Source organism: Rhipicephalus microplus, chromosome 4 (genome assembly GCF_043290135.1).
Source record: "Rhipicephalus microplus isolate Deutch F79 chromosome 4, USDA_Rmic, whole genome shotgun sequence".
Lineage (NCBI taxonomy): Eukaryota > Metazoa > Arthropoda > Arachnida > Ixodida > Ixodidae > Rhipicephalus > Rhipicephalus microplus.
Genome location: NC_134703.1, coordinates 45,436,025 through 45,460,474, shown reverse-complemented (window position 1 = coordinate 45,460,474; position 24,450 = coordinate 45,436,025). Strand labels below are relative to the sequence as shown.

The 24,450-nt window shown below is 46.7% G+C and overlaps 1 protein-coding gene across 1 annotated transcript; it reads right to left on the bottom strand.

Moving 5' to 3' along the window:
• Nucleotides 1-5,472: 5,472 nt before the first annotated feature.
• LOC119172635 (uncharacterized) lies at nt 5,473-14,404 on the bottom strand. Its single transcript, XM_075891860.1, has 5 exons — nt 14,059-14,404; nt 11,627-11,908; nt 9,898-10,157; nt 8,638-8,941; nt 5,473-6,351 (listed from the first exon to the last, which is right to left on the bottom strand). Exons 1-5 carry the CDS (start codon nt 14,332-14,334, stop codon nt 5,953-5,955), a joined length of 1,521 nt encoding a protein of 506 aa, XP_075747975.1. The 5' UTR covers nt 14,335-14,404; the 3' UTR covers nt 5,473-5,952.
• Between the last annotated feature and the right edge of the window lie 10,046 nt (nt 14,405-24,450).

Below are 24,450 nucleotides of genomic sequence, written 5' to 3'. Positions count from 1 at the left end.
TTTGTTCGCCGTACCTTTCCCGCCTAAGTCTCGGCCGGGTCGGCCGATCAAGTGCGCGGGGAAAATAAGTGTGAGCATCATTACACGTTCCATCTTTTCATCTGTACATACTCATCATCACCACTCCAGTTTAGGTTGTGGGGCACATACTCGAGACAATAAAGATGAGTCGTGAGGGTACTGGACGCCATCTTACAATATATGTATGTATGTATGTATGTATGTATGTATGTATGTATGTATGTATGTATGTATGTATGTATGTATGTATGTATGTATGTATGTACGCGTGTGCATGCGTGTGTGTGCATGTGTGTGTGTGCGCATGTGTACGTGTGCATGTGTGTGTGTGTGCGCGCGCGCGTGTGTGTGTGTGTGTGTGTGTGTGTGTGTGTGTGTGTGTGTGTGTGTGTGTGTGTGTGTGTGTGTGTGTGTGTGTGTGTGTGTGTGTGTGTGTGTGTGTGTGTGTGTGTGTGTGTGTGTGTGTGTGTGTGTGTGTGTGTGTGTGTGTGTGTGTGTGTGTGTGTGTGTGTGTGTGTGTGTGTGTGTGTGTGTGTGTGTGTGTGTGTGTGTGTGTGTGTGTGTGTGTGTGTGTGTGTGTGTGTGTGTGTGTGTGTGTGTGTGTGTGTGTGTGTGTGTGTGTGTGTGATGAATACGGCCACGCCAGCAGCAATATTCAGCCATTGAGCCGAGAGTATCTATATAATTTCTATCGCAATAAAAGAGAACAAAAAAAATGGTTGGCTGCGAAAGTGAGGAGTCACGACCCCACTTTCACTAAACTTTCGGTTAGTGCTCTCTCGAAGTTTGTGTATTGCGCCGTCCAACTCTGGCATTTCTTCGAAGACGCAAAAGGGTAGCTTGCTGTCCGTCGCCTTACACTCTTAGAAAAAAAATGTATTTGCCGAGTAGTTCTGCTATACGCAACAATAATCGTCATCTTACTTGCTCGCGTTTGCTTTCTTGAAAACCCAGCGTTGGCCACTTTGTCGGGAATGCTATGCCACACTGATAACGTGCGCGCCGTTCGCGACTGTGTACTAGCGGAACCGCGGCGATAGCGCGAGGAAAGTACTCGAAGTAGATGACGATTATTTATTGATTGATATGTGGGGTTTAACGTCCCAAAACCACTATATGATTATGAGAGACGCCGTAGTGGAGGGCTCCGGAAAGTTAGAGCACCTGGGGTTCTTTAAACGTGCACCCAAATCTGAGCACACGGGCCTACAACATTTCCGCCCCCCTCAGAAATACAGCCGCTGCAGCTGGGATTAGATCCCGCTACCTGCGGGTCAACAGCCGAGTACCTTAGCCACTAGACCACCATGGCGGGGCAGATGACGATTATTGCAGAAACTCTCTAAATGCTCGACGTTTTTAGAATGTATATTAACTGGCTTCCACGATGACGGAACTTAAATATTGGCCTTGTGCGTGCAAACATCTAGCCTCTTCGTCAAGCCACTGAAGGTCTCTTTTTATTACCCTTTCGAGCTTGCCGGCGGTTGTAGAAGGCTAGTTTGTGGGCGAAGCAGAAGCCTTGACAGGTGCAAGCACTTGTGCGGGCTGGCAATATTGAGTTGGGAAAGTTATATACGTTGCGCTAGCCACGTTCTATGTTATCAAGAAAAAACGAAGATTGAAGGCAGCCAGGTTTGCATGCGTTGTAAAATCATCATTCAAAAGGAATGAAGCAGAAACTAATCGAATCATTTTGTATTTTTTTAAATGCGAAGCATTTCTTAGCGAACTTCGGCGACTTTGAGCGTATCTATCTATCTATCTATCTATCTATCTATCTATCTATCTATCTATCTATCTATCTATCTATCTATCTATCTATCTATCTATCTATCTATCTATCTATCTATCTATCTATCTATCTATCTAGCCGCCTACGACTTTTAGCTCTCTCAGCCGTTTCATTAACGGTATCGATACCAAACTTAGTATGGTATAACATGACTGTATGAAGGACATATTTGACTAGTCATAACATGACTATCATGACATGTATGTCATGAATGTCATGATTTGCATTCCATGGTCTTGCTGCTCTTGCGGTGGCTTCGTTCACATGACATGTTACAAAATTGGCATGGTATGACATGACTGCATGGCGAACACAAGTGACAGACCCTAACATGAAAATCATGACATGCGTGTCAGGTAACAACATGACTACATGCCATGCTCATGATGCAATCGCAGCCGTTTCGCCAGCGTCACATGTACCAAATTTGGTATTACAGTACGTGAATGGATGACAAAAGTATGTGACTGGTGCAAACGTGATAATCTTGACACGCGTGTCATGTAAGAACATGACAACATACCACGATCATAGCGTGCTCGCAGCCATTTCGCTAGCTACACTTACTAAATTTGGTATCATTTGACGTGAATAGATGACGAAGGTAAAGACACATCCAAACATAATAATGATGGCACGAAAGTCATGTATTGCATCATTCACCTCCACCTCGTAACGTTGTACTGATTTTAAAGTGACATATTAACATTTCTCATTCGTGCTTCGCACATCATCGATTCCCACTGCACGTGGGATCTGCCATATTTTTTATTTCAATTATTCTTGTCAGCTTTGCATAAATTAGCAATGGCTTATTTTGAGCAAATTTGTTTGCGTGAGTATATGCGCATTTCTTGGTAAATAAAACCTTAAGGGAATTTATTTACGCGCACAACCTCAGAAAGCAAACCAGTGGCGGGGTGCGTAGGTCAGCCTAACGCCTCCTTTATCAAGATACTTGACGAATGGCTTGTGTTGCCAGTGGAGATGCCTTGCCTTCAGTTTTGAGCAAGCGCCGCGCCATGGCGCTCGCGACCAACACTATTACCACGGCGTTTTTTACTTGTGGCCCCTAGGGGCGTGTCAGTCAAAAGTTATTGGAAATCTGCAATTATATACGACTATTTCGGAGGCTATGCGAGATGTCGAGTTGTTGCGCCGTCCTCTACAGGTGACGCTAAAGACCGACAGTAATCAAAAATGAAGGAGGGAAAGGGTGTGTCAGCTGTACTGGTTCTCACTCGACAGGCATCTAAATAGAGGAGGCGTTGGTTGGGCACTCCAAAAGCTTTGATTGATTTGTGGGTTTAACGTTCCAAAACCACCATATGTTTATGAGAGACGCCGTAGTGGAGGGCTCCGGAAATTTCGACCACCAGGGGTTCTTTGACGTGCACCCAAATCTGTTTACACGGGCCTACAACATTTCCGCCTCCACCGGGGCACTCCAAAAGCTAAAGAAAGCGTTATATGCAGTTGCTTCTAAATTTCTTGAGAGAAGATTAACTTCCGACGAGCCACGCAGAATAACACACTGTCGGCATACACACGAGAACATCGGCTATAATATTCTCGTTGCTTAATTTGATCATAAGCTACACAAAGGGTGGTCCAGAGAGAGAACCTAACTAAATTTAACATAATTCCATACTTAAAGAACTCGCCTGAACTAGAGCACACTGTTCTTTGCGGTAAAAAATAACTGACAAGCAGAAGTTAATGGTCTACTCACCGAAGACAAAGAAGTTACGAGTTTCTCATGCACGTCGTTCTCCTTTGGGCACTCTGTACTTCCTTCGAGAAATGATGATACGACGCGTTGCTGCCTTCACACCACAATAACACGCGTTTGGTCCCGGGAACTTAGTCCTTGGTCGTCGCTTTCTTTTTCGGGCTTGCACACAGTGACATGGTAGCCTTTCAAGACCTACACGGCAACGTGTCCACGATCTAAGAACTTGCTTCGCTTCATGGTTGACACGGAATCTGCCGCTTCCGGGCACGCCCGCTATGACAGCCAGCGCGCCTAGAAGCGACGTATCATAAATTTTCGGCAGCGGAACCATATGGTGACTTAGCATTTTTTAGGCTTCATATCACGCACGTAACATGGGCTTCGGCAACCGACGCAGCATTTACCAGCTGTCTACGGTGGAACCAAGTGTTACGCGTGGCCAACTGCATGGGTAGACCATAAAAGAAAAAATGGCACTGTTCGGGTCGGTCACCACACGGGCTCAGCTGCTGCCCTTTAGGCTGCGCACAAACTTAACTCAAGAAGGCACGTCTAGCGGCAACAAGCGCAGATTTGAAAGGATGTTTTCAGCCGCTCGGACAGGCGAGCAATCGTGGAACGACGACTTTTCCGATGCCAATGCCATGGTCACTGCCAATGCTTCTCGCACTTGGTCAGTGGTCAGAACGACGTTCCGTCTTCGTTATCAGCGTGATCAGCCAGTCACGAGTATCGGACGATAAAACTAGCATAGTGTAAGACATCGCTCGGCGATAACACCTCCGCAGTGGCCGTGACAGTGCAATCGCTGCTGTCATCCGTTTCAAGGTGCCCCAGAGATGGCTGCCGCATGCTACAGGCGCGCTGCTTCGCTCCACGCCCGTGTCGCCTCCGTTCTCGTTTTCGTAAAGGTTTTGATGCAGCAGCGTTCACATGAGGGCCCGTGAAGTATGGCAAAAAAGAAAACACACGCGCACGGTTCTCTCATGGCTGCTAACAATTTAGCATCTTTAAAAGCTAACGGGAACGAAAACGTCTGAAGCGAAGCACCAGAGTGTGGCACAGTGGCTTGCCGCCACTTGCCTCATCTCCTAATGAATCGCGCAAGAAGCTGCTGTTGTGGCAGGTGTGGCACCTTACGCAGCGCGCGACTGTGGTGGCTCCTATAACGTACGTACAATACCCATAGCTGTCAAACTGCATGTAACTGCTTCAGTTTAGGCTACACACGCCAAAAACATGTCCTTTCATTGTGCCTTGTAAGGCTGGGCAACAAGGAACACTTTCTGCAAAATCAAATCTCAATGCAGCATCGGCGTACTATAGGGGTGGGTCATGCCTGCTTGCACTGGATCTCTTCCTGCATGCCTCATTTTGATTGATATGCGGGGTTGAACGTCCCAAATCCACCATATGATTATGAGAGACGCCATAGTGGAGGGCTCCGGGAATTTCCACCACCTGAAGTTTTTTAACCTGCACCCAAATCTGAGCACACGGCCCTACAACATTTCCGCCTCCATCGGAAATGCAGCCGCTACAGCCGGGACTCGATCCCACGACCTGCGGGTCAGCAGCTGAGTACGTTAGCCACTAGACCACTGCGACGGGGCTGGAATCGGAACATACGTATCCATGTCGCTTCATGAAAGCAGCCGCAAGATGTCTGTTGCTACCAAGAAGTGCGTTAAGGAAGATTGGTTATGTTGATGTATTTACAGCTTTTCGATGGTCACGTCTTCGCTTTTGTCCGCGTTTTTTCTGCAACAATCGTCATAGGAAACCCCGACTATAGGGATCCCTTCCACATGTTTGGTTTATATATTTTAAATAAAACATTCCCTTCCTCTGTTCCTGCCATGCAACATCTCGACACCAACGATCAACCTTCTCAAAAAATCGCACTCATAGGCGGAGAAAGTTCGGTCGTATCACTTCGCAGTGGTTTATTAAAATGCACATAATTTTTTTTCTATAAGTGGCTATATCTGCGGAAACGAGGTCAGCGAGGCACTTATACATGCTCAAGGCAGACACCCATAGTGTTCACATTGTACTTGGGAGCACTTTTAGCTCGTCCAACTCGCGTTGAAGTCGGGATGCAATCATTATCGTGTTACCATTACTGTTCGAACACTCAAGCGAACCTCAGTCGGCCCGTATTCTCAATAAAATCAGGGTGATCTGTTCAAGCACACGGAGGGGGCCATGTGAGTGAAATGCAAATATGTCATCACTTCACTTCCACGCCTCGTGTCCAGCTACAATCGGCACTCGTTGGAACGTTGGGTAAAATGTCTAGCGCATCAATGAAAACGGTGTTAAGCGCGCGTTTTTGGATATGCACCGATCACTTCGCGTTGTCTTGCGAGGTGTAAACCTTCCAGGCAAGAGGCCGCCATCACAAAAGCTTGCACTGCTGGTGCGGGTTCATGGGTGATCCCCGAGCGCAACTGAAGGCCTCCGAAAACTCCGGCACATTCTGTAGCACCGCGTCGCACGCCGAATCATGGACTGCGTAGTGGATGCCTACGCACCGGGCGTAGCAGATGGCGACGAAAAGCAGCTGATCGCCCGTCAAGCTCTCCATGTGGACGAGGCGCTGACGATCGTTGGAGTTGCGGTACGTGTCGACTACGGCGCCCAGGGAGACCACTTCGGCAAACAGCGTAGGGGCATCCTTGACACGGGCGGCGAGCGAGGCGTTCGAGATGCATGACAGGAACGCGCTGAACGAGGCGCCACCAGCGCCCTTGCTGTGATACGTGCCGTGAAACCTCTGGCCCACGGCGAAGGCCACCTGGGATTCGATGCGCGAAGCGTCGTCACAGGGGTGCACTGCCTCGATGCGATGAAAGTTCGGGTGTCACTAGAGCGAATGTTTCGAAAAGTTCTTTTGTCTTCTCTTCAAGGAAATAAGAAGACAAGAGCACTCGTCCGAATGTTCGTCCCAGCGACACACCCTGTTCAGCCATGTTAACCTGATTTGATTGATTCACTGAATGATTGACTGACTGATCGATTGATTTATTTATTGATGTGCGAGGTTTAACGTCCCGAACCAATCATATGTTTGTTAGAGATGCTGTAGTGGAGGGCTGCGGAAATTTCGACCACCTGGGGCTTTTCGATGTGCACCCAAATCTGAGCACACGGGCCTACAGCATTTCCGCCACCATTGAAAATGCAGCCGCCGCAGCCGGAATTTGATCCCATGACCTGCGCGTAAGCAGCCGAGTACCTTAGCCGCTAGACCACCGCGGCGGAGTCAAGCACGTTAATCTGTTCCAGACTCCACCATCCTCTGATCTGTCTAGTTTGGGCTGGCTTCATAAACAGGAAGCCATTCCTAGCCAAAGTTTAAAAATGTGACGATGCCCCTTATGACAACGCGACCAAATACATCTTCCTTACTATTATCTGGAGTTATTCACACTATTTTTATTTTCCACCTAATGGTCTAGTTAGGCGTAAATTACTTTTGAAGCAACGAAACATTAAACAAAAATTATCGCAAACATTGTAGATCGAGCTACACTGACAAAATAAAAACTCAACATCCATAGCTACGATTCGAACCTGGGCCTTTCAAGGGGGAAACGGGCATTCAACTTCTGCACACTTTGGCGAAGCTGCGCGCAACGCTTCAAACGACACACCGCAGAGTAGCGATTGAAGCGCTCCAAGCAGCTTGACCCTGTTCGGGCTTCACGTTTCGAAGGTGATTCCACGCACTCTCCCGTTCTAGTACACTAAACCCGAACGTCTTGCTGCAAACGATGCGCTTTCCTCTCGATGTTTCACGACAGCGATAAGCAGACGCAGTCGGTATATATCGCTTGGGTTCTCGCTAGCAAAACGTGCGCAACCGCCCAGCCGCTACCGTCGCTATACCGCCTACCGAAGCAGCACACTAGGCTCATTATTGTGGTCTTTTTCGCACGGAACGTATGGAATCGATGCAATAATGCGCGTAAGCGTGTATGTGACGCAGTATTTCCTTTGTATTTTGCTGGCACCTGTCGTGAGCAAAAAAAAAACACACTAATACTTAATAAATAGAGAGTTAGAAGTAGTCTAACCGGATGTTTTGCAAAGTGATCTAGAATTTTCGCGTTGTAATTCTGTGCAATTAGGAAGAACCCGAAAAATAGAGTGACATACTCCATATTGTGATATACCCCATGCAATACTTAACTACACGCAATTGTACACGTCGTCATAAAGTGCATCGGTATATTTTAAAGCTCGGGCTTATGATAACTGGGGTGGTGCCCCCTATGATAACTGTTGTGGTGCCCCCTCAATATAGTCTAGTGGCTAAGGTACTCATAACCATATGGCGGTTTTGTAAGGTTGAACTCTACATATCAATCAATCAACCAATCAATCATTTTTGTAGCGGTAGCGAATCATTTTCCTGGATTGTTCGCAACAAGGCCGTGCGTCCAACGCCTGTTGCGATGCGAACAGATATCTCTAGAACAAGAGCGCGCTATAGCAGTAGCTAAGCTTTAACATATGTTCATCGAACCTGCGACCCTCCTCCACCCTCCACAAACGTGCGCACGCACACAGTTTTGTAGAGCCATGGTCTTTGCTTCACCAATTCACCCTACTTGTTCAGCTGTAAATCACACAACTCTGCAACGCAATAGGCCAGCTGGACAACCACTCTCTTGCAGAGAAGAAAATTCTGGGGCCCTGGTCTATCCTGTCTACATTACGAGCTGCTCTGAGAGCACAGTTTCGGTTCCTGCTAGAAACCGACCTTAGCGACAAACTTTGACTGTTCGTGGAGAACTATATAGTGCTAAGATAGTGCTCTAGTCATTCCATCGTTTTCACTGCTGTCACCAACTCTTCTTCTTCTCTTTTATTCTTTTGCACCCAATTTCTCCTTCCCAAGCACAGGGTAGCGAGCCGGAGCCTTCTTCTGGTTAACTTTCCTGTCTTTCTTTTAACTTCCCCTCTCACACACAACTTAACCAATGCCACAAAAAGAAAGCGCATTGACTTTTCCAACATTGCTTAAGGAATGACAAGACGTAACGCTCGTCACTCATGCAAGACATCGTATACTGACCTTAGCGCCAAGCCCACCGTAGTTGATGGATGGCATGGCGTTGACGTCGTAATAGGGGAAGGAGAATACGTAAGGCAGCAGGATGAAGTCTTTGCGGGATCCTATGTCAGCCGAGAATGACAATGTCTCGATGGCCGTGATGGCGATCTTGACGTCGAAGCCGCGGTGGGTGATACGGGACTTCCACGCGTTGCGCCAGTTCTGCAGGAACGAGTCACTCATATCTCCCACGATGATGTCGGTGGCGTTATCCTCAGGATCCGGCGCAAACATGCTGAAAGACAGCGTGGTGGAGTTCCACGACCTGCAGCATATTATCGCAGTCGCACGGGGTCAGAAAGAACAAGGAAGGAGCTACAACTATTCACTCTGCACCAGAGACCTGGTGTGACAGACCAGACCTGATCCCTGTGCAACAGAGACCTCGCATGCGAGGTCTCTGTTGTGTACAGAGTGTCTATGGGAGTGTTGCGCGTATGTTTATATGGCGCAGTATACGGAAGTTTAACGATAACAGACCCGTATTACTGGACCAAACACGATACCTACCGAGGCTCTCGATATTCAGATAATATTACTGAGCTTATGCTCAACTTCAGCATCGCGTGTGCTACGTTAGAGCTCACACAGACACCGTACAGTGGGAGGGCCACCAGTGTGAAACAAATGTATATACATACTCGTCAAAAGATGCTCTTATTAACACGGCACCATGAGTATACCTATAGATTTCTTGCCATGTTCATTGTCCCGGCCCTCTTTTCAGCCAAGACTTTTTTAAAGGTTCAGTTCATCGAATGCCGACTGTCGACCCGGAGCTCGCGGGATCGAATACCGACCGCGGTGGCCACATTTCTATAGAGGCGAAATGATATGCGCCCGTATACTTATCGCATGTGCACGTTAAACATCAGATGGTAAAAACTTATGTAGCCCTCTTCTACATATCTTTCATCTCCCCCATCCCTCTCCCATGCGCAGGGTAGCAAACCGGCTGCCTATAGGCTGGTTAACCTCCTTGCCTTTCTTTTCCCTCTATTTTCCTTCCTTCCTTCCTCTTCTACAGCGTCCCCAAATCTCATCGTGGTTTTGGTTGACAGAACAGCAATGACTACTATTATCAGTTAATGGTTCCATATCAGCAATGTACGCAGAAGATCTCTGTTGCTGTACTTGTACAATCTCAGCCTTTTGTGAACACGAAAACAAGCTCAACACCAATTAGCGTACCTCATCCGAAGCATTTCCGAAGTACCGTACCTCATCACGCTCACGTCGGAGTCGTAGTCGGCCCAGGCGGACAGGCGCTTCAAGAAAGCAGCTTCCACATTCAACGCGATGGTTTCCGCTTGAGGACGTGCCACTGCGGGTAGCACTTCGCGGGCGTAATTGCCCAGCAGCGCCCTGCCGCCAGCGATGTAGGCGCGGCTTAGGCAGAAAGCGCCGTGCAAGATTGCAGCTCGCCGCGAGTTCCCGTAGTAGTTCAATATCAGTTCGGCGTTGGTGAAAAGTGCCGCCACCTGAAGCACCAGCGAAATACATGGATTTTTGTGACTGAAGACAATCTATGTAAGAATATCGGACACTATACACCAGAATTTTTATCACCTTTAAAGCGTATCCTTCTCTGCTGAAGGGCTGCTGATTACGTGGAAAGGAAGACTGTAAGCTAGCATCCGGCCTCGTCTTATCACATGATGGCCGCCAGTATTCAATCTCCATCAGTTGCGACATAACCATATCGTTGTTACTACGCCGGCCTCACTGACAGATGAAAACCATAGGTCAAGATTATGTGAGGTTGCTCTAAATGTGGTTGCGAGAGTAATAATAATGTGATCTACTGTCACGACTCCCATGCGGTGGGCGACGACGAAAGCCATAGCGGTGGGATAACGAGCTCATTTAGTGGAAATTATGGTGTCGGCGTCGTTAGTTGTGAGCGAAAAATCAGCGTTGTCCGTCAGTGAAATTCCAAATTAGGTGCAAAAAATTATATACAAGAGAAGAAAAACTGCCGTACCGAGTGGGACCGATGATTCGAAATTGCGACCCTTCACTTCATGACGATATGATCCCATCCCAGGCATTATGTAGGATGCATTTCTGATAGAGGCGAAAATGTTTTAGGCCCGTGTGCTCCGATTTGAGTGCACATCAAAGAACACAGGTGGTAGAAATTATTAGAGCCCTCCACTACCACGTCTATCATAATCATATGGTGGTTTGGGGACGTTCAACACCACATACTAATCAATTAATTAGGCATTATGTATATCAACAACGACGTAGAGGTCACAACAACAGTGTCCATCCTACTGGGCAAACACGAAGTTTAAAATTACTAGAGCGCTGTCAAAGGTTGCACCCTCACCTCTAGCATATGCTAACGGCGAGTTTATTATATAGCCCGTTTACCGTTAGACGCGTACGCCTATTTATGAGGCACTAGAAATCAGCACAGGCTTTCCTATCACCCGCGAGATTCCACAAAGAGCCTATAGGGGTGCGCTTTCCGTGTTTCGTCGCACCACATGCGTGGATATAGGAAGCGGACGGCAACCACACTTATAGGCTTTCTTTGTGGCACGGTTTAGATGCGCACCAAGAAGTGAGAATAAGACGGGAAGGCGATATGAAACAGCAATGTTATGCAGTGACGAGTCGCTACAAAAACGTAAAGAAACAAAGAAACTAACAAACAGTTTTCTTTTATTTCTACTGCGCCGTTTTTGTAGCATTGTATCGCTTTATCCAACGTTGCGACAAGCACTCTTGTGTGCAAGGCTGCAAGTACCTAGGCAAGTCGTGTCTATGCTTAGGGTACAAGACTACATATACACGCGTTAAATATTTCTTTAATGTATTCAAGGTTCCATCCCATCCTGGACTTGTGCCTTATTTGAATGCATACAGAGTAAGGCAGCCATGATTCAAATACGTCAGTGCTACTATACAAGTGTTTCCGCGTGGAAGGCCATCATCGCACCTGCACCGTACACCAGGACGCGTAGGCGTACATGTCCAGCTCGCCGTGGCGAACCAACAGGTTGACGAAGGTGCTGAAGAAGGGCAGGTTCCGCGTGCGGAATTCTACTGTCCCTTTCAGATCGACGCCTTCGCTTCGCATCACCTCCGTCCACCGTTGCATCGAGAGGTTGGCCGATGCGTTGTACACCACGTCATCCGGAACCGTCGAGACCTTCGGCGCACTCTTGTACAAGTCTGCTAGCAGTGGACCGAACATCATGTCCTCCAGCTGCTGCATCTCCTGCGAAACGGGAACGGAGACTGTACAAAAAACGCCTGCTTCTGGAATGCCCAGCCTTTTGGGTGCAGACACTCATAAGGGCGCGTACGACAGGAATAGGAAGTGGGGGGGGGGGGGGGAGCTGCGGTTTCTAGCCATCTGATTGGGAGCGCCGAATCCCACATAACGTTGCTGTTGTAGTTGGGACTGTACCGTCGTTCTTTAAGGTGCAGGGTTGCGACCATGCAAGCTCTTGGCGTAGTGGTGGCTGACAGGAATATCGATGTTGCATACTAACAGCCGTTTACATTCTATTTTTACCACCGAGTACCAAAACTAGGTCATTGCGAGAATCACGTAAGTTGGCATTTCGTTTTCATTTTGACATCTACCTACTGCAAAGATGTGTGTGTTTTTCACACTCACCCGTAGCGGCGCATGGGGAAAAGGGGTCCAGCCGTTGTGGTGAGATTTCGCCCCGCCTTCTTCTTAATGGGGAACTCTGCCACGCATCTCACACACATTGACAATTTTCCGAGACAATTTCGTTTAGAGCTTGCAAAGCTGGGATATGCGATGTGTCATGACTTTAACCGCATGCACGCGCTCGCGCACCTGTGTGTGTGACGTCCAACACACAAGACACTCAACGAGCTTTCCGCAGAACTCATCATTTCCTAAAGCCTCATTTTCTAATTTTCAAAAGAATTATCCTAGTTTCCGTCGCTTAAGCCAATTCGGTAGTCCTCTTGGGTGTTTTCAAGAGGTGGGGCTTCGAGTTACTTTTTAATCGAATTTCGATACAAGCACAAGCATGCTGCAGGGGCGTGAGTTGGGGGTGGGATAAAATTTACCGCACTTCTCCACAACCCCAACCCCCTTTATTTACTGGTCTAGGTCAAAGAAAACAAACTTCCCAATAAACGTAATAGTGAAAATCACGCGAGGACGTGTTTTTACAATGACCTGACTGTGGCCTTCGGCTTTCTGAGGTAGTTTTTAAAAACGGAAACCTTTTTCGCGAGCAGTTAACACGGTTTTTGACAAGGTCGATCGACGGTGATGCAACTACTTCATAATATACGAATGAATTTATCGCAACGCTGGACAAACGTTTGCAAATATATGTAATATTTGTCAATGTCGAAAAATCATTCGACAGTGTATAGGAATTTGATTTATTAAAAAAATAGTAGGATCCATTTAAACAACAGTGAGCTTGTAGAGCAGCTTGGCTATTATACGTCGAACCACCACCAATACGTGTAAAAGGCAGCTTAAAAGGCCACGACCTACCGGGACAAAACACAACAACACAATCTTAGAACCTGAATGCATAACAAACGCGTACAAGGGTTCACATTTTTTTTCGAAGAGCACAGTTGGGATGAACGCTCTACTAAACAAAATGAACATGTCAACGTCCAACCCTTTTTTTGTTGATGTTGTTGGCTATTATTCCCTACTTGTTATATAACCGGGTGTGCTTTACTTGTTATTGTTTAGTCATTGTATAGTTTTCGCCTCACATCAGGAGCTCGTAAATGATTGCTCAATAATTATTATTGTTGGTGTTTGTGGATTTCAGTGCCATTTTGTCGTTCCAACATGAAATTAGGTTGCGACAAATTTAACGTTCTCTTTACTGTAACCACTCCTGCCTTGGCAACTGAAAGGCTTCTGGCCGTATTGAATAAGATAAAAAAGCAAAGATAAAGTGGGATGTGAACGGTTCTTCGAGTGAAACATCACGGGCCTTCGGCCGTCATTATTATTTTTTTAAAAAACCAAGATGGCCATAACGATGCATTTTAACAATGACTGAACAGGTTCGGTTAAAAAAAAATGCACAGCATTTTTGCCGGGCCCCTTCGATTATTATACCTGTGCACGCCCATTGTATCAGTAAACCAAAAAGAATTTGAAAGTTGTTTAAGAGCGTCATGTGACCACTCCTCAATTGCGCCACGCGTGGGCTTTCTTCATTGTGTTTAAATTGTATACGCACTTGTTGTGGCAAACATCGACACATTGTCTCCGCTGTAAATGTTTTTTTCACAGTGCTCACGCGACTAACGCATTATCAGAGACAAGGAATGGTACATTTAAGTAGAGTCTGGGATGTCACAAAGACCGAATTATTTCGGTGATTCAATAAACCGCTCGATCACCTTCAAGGTCACGACGTCTGCACTTCCATCGGCGTCTCTGAACGCGTCCCGGAGATGGTTGAAATAGTGCTCGCGGTGCGCCTCCGTGCTGCGCTCGTTGTACTTGCGCACGACGAAGTTGAAGCCCGAGTCGGTGAGCACGTACGCCGTGGTCGCATTGCGGTGCGACTCGGGGTCCACCCGAAACACTGCGCTCCACCCGAGCGCGTAGTCGCAGTGGAACATCATGCGCAGCAGGTCCCTCCGTCCTGCCGGCGGCGGTCGGTGAGGCCACATCACGCCGGCGGCGCGAAGTGCAGACTTCACGGCGTCGAGCTCGCAAGGCGACGTCGTCAGCAAGGCGGTGCACGTCCTGCGAAGACAACTTGTGTGCATTTATGGTGCTTGTACACTGTCTGTACGAGTCAGAAATAAATAGCCTAGGTAACAACAACGATTATTATTATTATTATTATTATTATTATTATTATTATTATTATTATTATTATTATTATTATTATTATTATTATTATTATTATTATTATTATTATTATTATTATTATTATTATTATTATTATTATTATTATTATTATTATTATTATTATTATTATTATTATTATTATTATTATTTCAACGGCAGCAACGACGTAACTGGTACCCTTCATTCAAATGGTTCTGCTTGAAGGCAGAGGCAAGGAATACAAATTGCGTCGGTCAATCAATGCGAGTAAAAAGTACTGAGGCAAGGCGTGGAGTTGTCAAAGATGTGGACCGCCGAATACGCAGTCGATCTGGAACGAAGCATACGAATGTCTGGTACTCTTCGATTTTCTTCCAATTTAATTCTTTTTGAACAGCTGTTTCTTGGCAGACTATTCCATATCAGACGTCAGTGGAATAGCCAGGAGGCGACCACCCTGGCTACCAGTTCGCTACAGGTATCGCCCAAGTGAATTGGATTGCGGCCAAATGTGGCCAAATTAAGGACAGTTTTGATTGATATGTGGGGTTTAACGTCCCAAAACCACCACATGATCATGAGAGACGCCGTAGTGGAGGGCTCCGGAAATTTCGACCACCTGGGGTTCTTTAACGTGCACCCAAATCTGAGCACACGGGCCTACAACATTTCCGCCTCCATCGGAAATGCAGCTGCCGCAGCCGGGATAATTAAGGACAGTTTTATGCCATTGAAAATGTATATGTTTGCCGGGACGAAAGACCACATCCGATTTCTCCGACTTTTTAAATTAACAAGCGTCGAACTAACAAGGTATTACTGTAATGCCAAAATGTGATCCTGCGCAAGAAAAAACAGAAAACGCAAGCACTGCTAAAAAATAAACAAAACAAAAGGAAAAAAATTGATAACGAAAGGGCTGTCATCTAGCAGACAGCGGCTGAAATTGCTTGTCTTTGCAACACCTGTATTACCACGCCTTCTGTTCATCAGTAAGAAACCAGATTGCTTCTTTATTGCAGCACTGTCTGTTATATTGCTGTTCACCTTCGTTGTAAGTTTTTTTTTTACAGTGGATATGTTGAAGGGCTTCTCACCAGACCCGATAACAAATTCTAGTTATCCGCTGGTAATTTTTCTGTGATCGAACAACCAGAATTGTTTCCATTGGTTCATTACGAGCTGAGAAACCCAGCCTTTTGAAGCGGCACAAAATCATTATTTTGCAGTCTACTGCCTGCTTCTGCGGGATAGCTGTCTCGGTGCGTGCTCTATTGGCATTAGACGCGGTATAATAGATGAGCATATTGAGTGCTCGAACGCGCAGGACCGTTAATTTCATTTCCAGGGCTCACTTCTGCTCGCGCAAGGAACGGCAAGCAGCGTTTAGCTTGAAGCTTGACCCGTTTCTCCGACGCGTAGGGTTGCAAACTATGGCAGACATGGTCGCGAACGCCCCGTGTATGCACTGCGCACGTCAGCTGAAGATTGTCAAACTTGGCGAGGGGCGCCCTTTAAGCTTTCTGTGGCGCCGCGTGGGGGCGAACAAAAGCAGTGCTTGGCTATGAAACCTCGCCTTGACGCTTAGGCTAATCATGCCAAGGTATACCAAGATCAAGCTAATTAACCCATGTAATGCTAAAATCATTGGTTATCAATCTCTAATGCCAAATATGACATGGATAATAAAGACAATACTCATTAAGCTCAAGCTAAGGCCAGTTAATTAAAGACCTTTCTAATACTAAGAGATTTGACATATTGTTAACAGTGGCATCTCATAATTAGGGTCGAGTTAATTAAGACCATGCAAACTACTGCCTTGGTAATTGCGACCTTGGGGTATTGCGTTTATGCCTACCTGTCTCGTTCACACGGTCTTGGCATGCAACCACTCTTTTTATAGACTTTTATATCAACGCCCTAGATTGTCTCACCATTTTTCAGAATACTCCAAACCCCCAGGGTGCGCAACTGGCCAGAAAGCATGCACCTCAGTGGGAGTGCGAAAAAGGGTGCTATGCGGAGCGTGCGCCGACGGCTGGCGAGAAGAATCTTACTCTTTCATTTTGATGAGGGCCGAGATTGCCGGGTGAAAGCAATGCCTCTGAGATTGCTTCAAGAGATCTTTAAAAATGTAAATAAATGAGTAAACGTGCGCTGAGGAGAGAATCACTACTTTCGAAGATCGAGACGTATAGTATACCAGTAGACCATGACTGCTCTCTGGAGGCGGTTCTGCCCCGCAGGCGGCACGTCAATGGTGTGCACAATGCGCGCAATCTTCTCGATGGCCGCACCGAAGGCTTCCTCCTGAACGCCGAGCACTTGGCGCTGCCTCCAGCCGTCACACACGAACCGCGTGAAGCTGTGGCACGGGTCCACCGACCAGTTGAGCGAAGCCATGAGCCGCGAAGAGTACTCGCGACACGCGTGGGTCGTGCACGTGTCTGGTTTGCTCGTGCCACTGTCATCCAGGAGCGACAACAAGAAAGAGACGAGCATGGCCAGGCACACGATCATGCACAGCACGGCGACCACGATGTTGAAGATCGCCACTGATGGATGTTGCTGATACGGGAAACAATGAAAACGACCAAGAACCTTCACAACTGCCAGTAATGAAAAGAGTCGGTATGTCACGAAAAAGCTGCTTCTAGGGAAGCATGTAAGCTTGATATCCTGTAATGCCATTTTTAGATGCGAAGTAGCTCTTTGACTAGCCTGTGTAATGCCGTCCCATGAATCTGCACAACCTCCTCACCGCAGGTGTTGGGGTGGTGCAAAGTATGTTAAGTCGCAGCTGCGCATTGACGTCACTCCCTCACCTGAAACAGCTGCCGGCTCCTCCCCTACTCGCAATACACTTCTTTCTCGCTTTACCACCGCTACGCTCAACCGCACGTCGAGTGGACACACAAGACATTTAGTTGCACGTCCGCCGTGCCGTACGGACGTAGCCTGCCGTTGCATATAGCTAGCAGGCTGAGTCCGTACGGCTGCAGCGGACGCGTGACTAAATCTGTCCACTCTTACGGCTCGTTCATCTGCGATGAAACTTGTACGAAACCCGACTTGCCTCCCGTGTCTTAACGTTTCAAACAAACGTTCACTCGAGTGAACGCTACACAGAGTTTCGCTTTGAACCGTTCTTCCGGCACCCGCGTCGACGCCCGTTTCAATCGGATCAACACCGTGCACACCGCTGCTGCTTCGCATCCCATCCCATAATGTTTTAAACCCCATCTCACCTCTGAACACACCGGTGCTTTAAATTTAGAGGCCATTCACCAGGCTCCCAAGATACAAGAGCGCAATATCGTCTCCTGATATATCTTGTCCTTGCGAAGTTCTGTGTCACTGACAGTAGTTTCCGTGACGTATACAGCGTACATGCTCTTGATTCGTTGATATACGCGAAATATTACATGTGATGTCTCCTTCACTGTTTTGCCATGCAGCCACCCATCAGTTTTTTTTTTTTTTGTCTTGCATGAATATCGTGCACAATCAACCGATCAAACTTCATTTTGTGTGTTCACAAGTGCGCAAGCGACGATAACAGCGTGTAGCCGAGTAGCACGAAATCCTGATAGCCTCTAGCGCTTATAGTGCTGATATTGTTCACGTGCACTTAAGAACCAAGGGGCGAGGAGGAGGCAGCGTGTGTATGCAGGAGAGGAGAAAATAACCTCTCGTCTTTAAACGCGTGGTGGTGAGTGGCCTTTTAAGCATCATGTCTCCTTAGCGTGTCACTGTGCCTATTAATCAACTGTCGGGCGCTAGGAGGTTATAAATTATGTTTTTATGTTTGCGTTATGGTGCACCATGTTTTGTTTTGTCCTCGAGTGCCACAGACCTCCCAAAGTAAATTTCGGTGAAGAGAAGGTTAGCTTAGAATACGAACCTAGGTGATAAACTACAATTAGAGCCCGCTCACTCACTCAACATGCTAACATGCGACAGAATGTGTGCAATTGTTATTTGATCAATATTAGTGCGATAAAGGAGGACCCACTACTGAGGTTGCTGGCTGCTTATATGGAGACAAACGTACACTCAACGCCAAGACAGCACAGGCGAACGCACCACGATGCTCGAGAGGATGCTGCCCTGCGATGACTGACGGGATGACGGCGTATGCAAGGCTGCTGCCGCTGCTATGACCGCAGGTGGCAAATGTATACCGCGGCCACCCTCCATGCCAGAGGAAGTAGCTGCAAACGAGGATGGGTGTGTCATGCATCACATTAAGAGCACTCGCAGCACCACTTCAGTACCTTAGGGAACGAATATGACAAACATCCCTCTGCTGCTCATAGCCACGAGTAACACCATTTGGGTTTCCTCTAAATGAAGCCTATTAAACGCGAAAAACCCGTCCTTCCATGGGAACAAATCATAAGAGGTGTTGGTCGCGGGTTCGATCCCCAAATCCGGACGAGTTTTTCGGCAGAGTAGCTTCCAGAGATTTCGTCGCAGCTTCAATCGTACCACAAACGGGTAGTGGTCACTTTCATTTCCTAAAGCTTCCGCCACCTAGCATGCAGGGTTCCACGAAACCTATATGCATAACTCTACCTGAACTGCTGTACCGCGTGTGCGACTCGCTGCAGCCGGCTCGGCCCGATGATTCTGGCAAATTCGCCATAGACCGAGGACGTTGATGATGCTGCCCGTAAGAAGCCTTCCTTCGGACACCGAGCGGATTCGATTCACCGTACTCTAGCCTGGAACCACCCATGGAGTGCTGGGGATCAAGAGGTGGTCGGTGCGCGCTGGTTGCGAGTGAATGTGCGTGTCCATCGGACGCTCTCTGAGCGCGGAGCTTTCGAGGCTGATCGGAGTCTTTCCGATCTACCTGGACTGGTTGGACTGTCTGTGTGACCGAAAGTCGAGTGCCGTGGGTGGGCGGCTTTCTGCCTGGTGCGGTGTAGTCTGTCGTATGAAATAAAGATTTGTTTTAATGTTTCTTCATGCTATTCATGCTTTTTCATAAAATAATCAGTAAGGCTAAATTCAATACGACTGCGTGCTATCACTCAGCTGATCTACATCACTACAAAGTATACCTCATTAGCTGTCGCATTAACACTTTCTATTAAACAAAATTTCTATTTGATGCCTAATCAAAAGCACAAATTGCCCATCAGTGGCGTCAGCGTCAACACGATGCGAAAGATCACAATCTCTTGCTAACGCCCCAATATAAAATCATCATGACGTTACTTAACAAGACGCACGACGATGGCATCATCACATCACAGCTTGGTCAAAGGAGGGCCGATCACCGAGGCAGTGCAAAACTAGACAGAAGACTTGCAACGCCAATGCCTCCGATCATAGAAGCAGTGAAGAGGCATGTTAGGCGCATAAAGCTTTATAGGGAGGCGAAGAGGAATCAATGCAATAGACTGAGGAGAAAACAAGATGAATTTCGCTTTCCTGCAGTCTTAGGCGAACGCAGGGGACCCTGTAAGTTCTCAAGACGATAGTATTTTTTGTTATACTACAACGCAGAAATTTTGGTCTGTCTGTCTGTCAATGTGTCTTCTGTGTGTCAAGCACTTGAAGTCATTCATTCAGACGGCCAAAGTTTAACCACTTCCTCTACGCCCAGCCACCTTGTCCTGGCGACTGCGTTCATACTTGTGAACATTGTTAATCAAAATGCAAATATTACGCATCTATGGGGCGCAGCATCAATGCGTAAGCATTAGGTGGTCTGTTTCTTTACTAAAAATACATATATACGTGATTTTAAAGACCCAGCGCCTCTTACACTGCGCCCACAATGAGACGATATGCGCGAAAAAGCGGGCGTTTTCCACGCTTCGATGAGACGATTAGATGCTGCCACCTACCAGTGGTTCTGCGTTCTACACAAGCGTCTGTTTTTAAACGTTATTGCCAGATGGCGTCCATCAGCGAAGCACGCAGATGTGCGGCCAAGATTTTTTTTCTTTTCTCCCTCGCACGTTCAAGGAGTGGAACCAACGTCAATACGACACCGTTTCTATTTCGAACCACGACTTATTTTCTTTCTCCTTGAACAATTATTTACTTGATGACAAGTGTAAATTGTACAACTTTATCTTTAAGCTCATTATCTGCCATTCTACTTGTATTTGAATTCAGTTGCATCAGCCTAACATCATATCCTTATACGTAGAGTGACATATTTTCTCCTGCTTTTTGTTCGCTTTTGTTTACTTGATCTTCCCCACTCTCATTCGTAAAGGTTTGCGGGATAGAGAACAAAACAAATGAAATGAAGTTACTTGTTACGTTGGTGGCTCGTTCCCGGTACTATTCGCTATGGAATGAGATTTGTCACGTGTGCTCAGATATGGGTGCTCTGATATAGGGTGCACGTTATAAAGAACCCCTGGTGGTCAAAATTTCCGAAGCCCTCCTCTACGGTATCTCTCATAATGACAGGGTGGTTTTTTGACATTAAAGCCGCCCTATCACCAAGGAATATTTCATAAGCATAGCAGTAGGTGATTACGATGAAGAAGCTTGTCGAAAGCAAAATATTTGATTTACTTTTTTTACAGTTGTTCACAGAAACAATCTGTGCTAAAATGATGTGGGCAAGTGCTATGAAATTTATGAGACGCTTTTGAGTTTTTGACAGGGTAGTAAAACGTACCGTGGCACAACAGAAACACTACCAGGAGAAAGGCATAAAGTTGTAACGTCAAGGGGCTTTAGTTTTTATTGATACAACGTGCTTTTAGTTGGTCGTGTTGCATATAGTTTATATGGTGCATCATCTTTACTACCAAAACTTGCTCCTCCCCTCTCGAGTTTGCAAACGTGAAGACACGAATGAATACATATAATAGAATAATTACCCAAATAAATAGTGAGCTCTCCTCCATCTGATCCTATTGCATGCATTACGGTCTGCGATGTGTCTAAATGACGCAGAAAGTTGCGGTACCTGTCGCATGGTGCTGTTCTTGGCTTGACTTTCGGCGCGGTGTGCTGCCTGGCTTGACGACACCCGCCATGACAGGCAAAGGAACACTCTGGAAACGCGACCAAAGCTTTGGGCGAGCAGCAACGTTGGTGCAGTTCGCGACCACAGCTGACCTCTGCGGCAGTTAGGCGCTGCCAGGCTGGGCCTGCGGAGTGTTCAGATTCGAACACAGGATCATAGTATACAGGAAGAGGTCTTAAAGCTGACAGAGACAATATCGTCTACATCCGTAAATTATCAACCTTGCGACTACCTCGAACGTTTCGCTGTGCTCAGTCGGATCCCAGCTGTCTTGATCACGCTGTGAGAGGACGGCGAGCTTGGCGAGCTAACAAGAACGCCTGGATTCAGCTGCGCGCGTTTGACGTGTCCTGTTGCGGGGACGGCGAGCCTTGTAGCGACTTCGGCCACGTCCTCCCTCGTTGCGCGAGGCTCTTCTTCTTCCTGTAGCTCGTGGCCCGCGCATTCGTAAGTCGGTTTGATGATGCTGAATGCTAGTTTCCCCTTAACCAAGTACATGATGTTAATGATCATCATCGCGGTGATTGTATCCTCTTCCTGTCCACCACCGCGAACTCTTTGGCAGTTATGACGCGAAAATGCTGTTCTGAGGGTCGCTGGATTGAATACTGGTCGTGGCGGCCACATTTCTACGCAAGCGAATTGCTAGGGGCCCATCCACTTAACCTAACTATCGTGCAAATCAAGAACCCAAGGTGCTCAATGTTTCCAGCGTATGCGATTGCGTTCTTCACAATCAAGTCGTGATTTCCGGACGTAGAAGCCCAACAAAAATATGTCTTTTTCTGGGTGTCATTCGAACCCAAAAGTATGGGCGGCAGGACGTTTAAGGTAAGGACCTATGAAGCTTCAGGAAGCTGCAAATTTAGATTAGCCAACTGAAACAAGCAAATCTGGGAGATACAGCAGGCAAAGGAAGGTGCCGGAAGACACCAACTGTCTTTCAGCTCGTAGGTGGAAGTCCGGCCCAGCAATTCGCCGCAAATTAATCAAGTTTTCCTTTTTATTTGAAAATCGCACATGGCGAACCTCCTATCTATTCATTACAAATCTCGTTTTCTCTTGCTTGCTTGCACATCTTTTCTGGCTCTTACTCACTAAGGTGGATTTTCTTTCATGCCGGCGTATTTAAACACGAAAAAAAAAGAAGTGATCAATTTGAAATTATAAGTTGAGAAGAAAGTTAAAAAAATAATGTGCTCAATTGAAAGTAAAGTACATGTTTAAAGCAAAATGATGTAAAAAAGCTGCCCGGAAACTTTGAGGACAAATGGTCAATTAATGCATAAGCAATACACTATCAGATTTTTGGTATTTTAAGCAGATAATGCCATACTGAACCCATGCGAGATTCAATGTAGACTGCAATGATTGATATGATGTGCATGTGTCAGTTCCACCCGGCACAGACGGTGACATGCGGCTTTAATGGCCATAGATGCACATGCATTTAGTGACATCACATTTACATCCAATTTGTATCTACAAGGTCAGAGCTATTATCTCGGCCATATTCATGACACCTCCCAGATGATGCGCCCATATTTTTGCGTCATCAGTAGACAGCTTTTATAGTGACTGATTATTTATCACTACGTTCATCATTAACTTTATTTGCGGACTCCTCTCTACATCATTGCTCCAGTATGTTGCCATCATGTGGCCTTTTTTCTTCTTTCAGGTGACTGCGCCAGCACTCGATACCTCGTCTTCGTCTTGCCACGCTGCGGGTTGTCGAGAGGCTACAGCTGCTTGAATTACTGGTGACGCACCAGATTTATCGGGCAGTGTTTCCCGGCGAAGCCCGCATCGCCCGATGACCCCACATTAACTGAAATTGGCGACGACGACACGAGGATGTGTTTGAGACCATGTAGTTTGTTTTGCGCCATTGAAGTTGCATATGGCAGTTCTGAAGCCGAAATTATGGCATACCATTTGATCTGACAAGTTCTGACAAGGGCTGCTACTAGCAATATTTCCGTACTCATTTTAGGGTGCTTGTCATGTAACGATCATAGGCTCACGTACCTTTATGGGAAGTGCCCATTTTAAGTGCAATCAGTGATCGTTTGCGCATGACTTTGCTTAAGTATTCATTGGCGTTGTGCTTTACGTCACCACCTGGCTCCTAGATGGTGCCGTCGCCACTTACGAGCGTATAGGAGCAGCTGCTGTTGGCGGAATATTCCGGGCGCAGAATGTACGGACAGGTGAGGCAACCGTACCTACAACACTTACGTATGAACGGAATTCTCCCCAATAAACACCTTTTGGAGGCGAAGCCCAATTTTCAGTTTATATCGTGTCGCGAAGTAAGTATATGCGTTTGTTCAGAGAATTACTAGGAAAAGTGACCGAGCTTACAAACGAAATGACGGGCTTGAAATCTGCGTCTTATAGTCGTACAGTAAAGAAACTGCTTTACATGTAGAGACGCTAAGCAGTCTCGGCAACCGCATAGCGCGAGATAGGACAATCCGCCCCTTTATAAGGCAAAAGTCAAGGAGGCGTACGGTAATACAAAATATAAACACTTGAAGCTAGCATACCATGAAAGCAACAATGAACGACCGATCCACTTATATATGTGTTCTGTACAAACGCATACAGAGATGCAACAAGGGTAGGATGTGGGCACGTAGCAGAAAAACATTTTGATAGCCCGTTCAGCTCGCGCGAAACCTGAAGATCAAGATAACGTGCATCCATTGGACACATATTTAAATGTTATCACATCGTTACGAAAATACCCAGAGCACTCCCACACAGATCACCTGTGTGCCCCCCCCCCCCCCCCAAAAAAAAAATGCCTTCTTAAATAGCCAGAAGTATGGTGTTTCCCCGCACGCATCTGTCCCGTCACAACCACCGCAGCTCCTGAGAATGTTCAGGTCGCCCCTTAAAAGTCACATGCGTTCTGTTTATTACGCATTTTTCACGC

Bases quoted from the DNA above. Each gene is read 5' to 3' on its own strand.
- LOC119172635 (XM_075891860.1), bottom strand. From the start codon at position 14,334: ATGTGGCCTCACCGACCGCCGCCGGCAGGACGGAGGGACCTGCTGCGC. The intron at 11,909-14,058 runs GTGATCGAGCGG...CCCGTTTCGCAG, and splicing joins CAGACGTCGTGACCTTGAAG to GAGATGCAGCAGCTGGAGGA. The intron at 8,942-9,897 runs GTACGGTACTTC...AATATGCTGCAG, and splicing joins TCCGACGTGAGCGTGATGAG to GTCGTGGAACTCCACCACGC.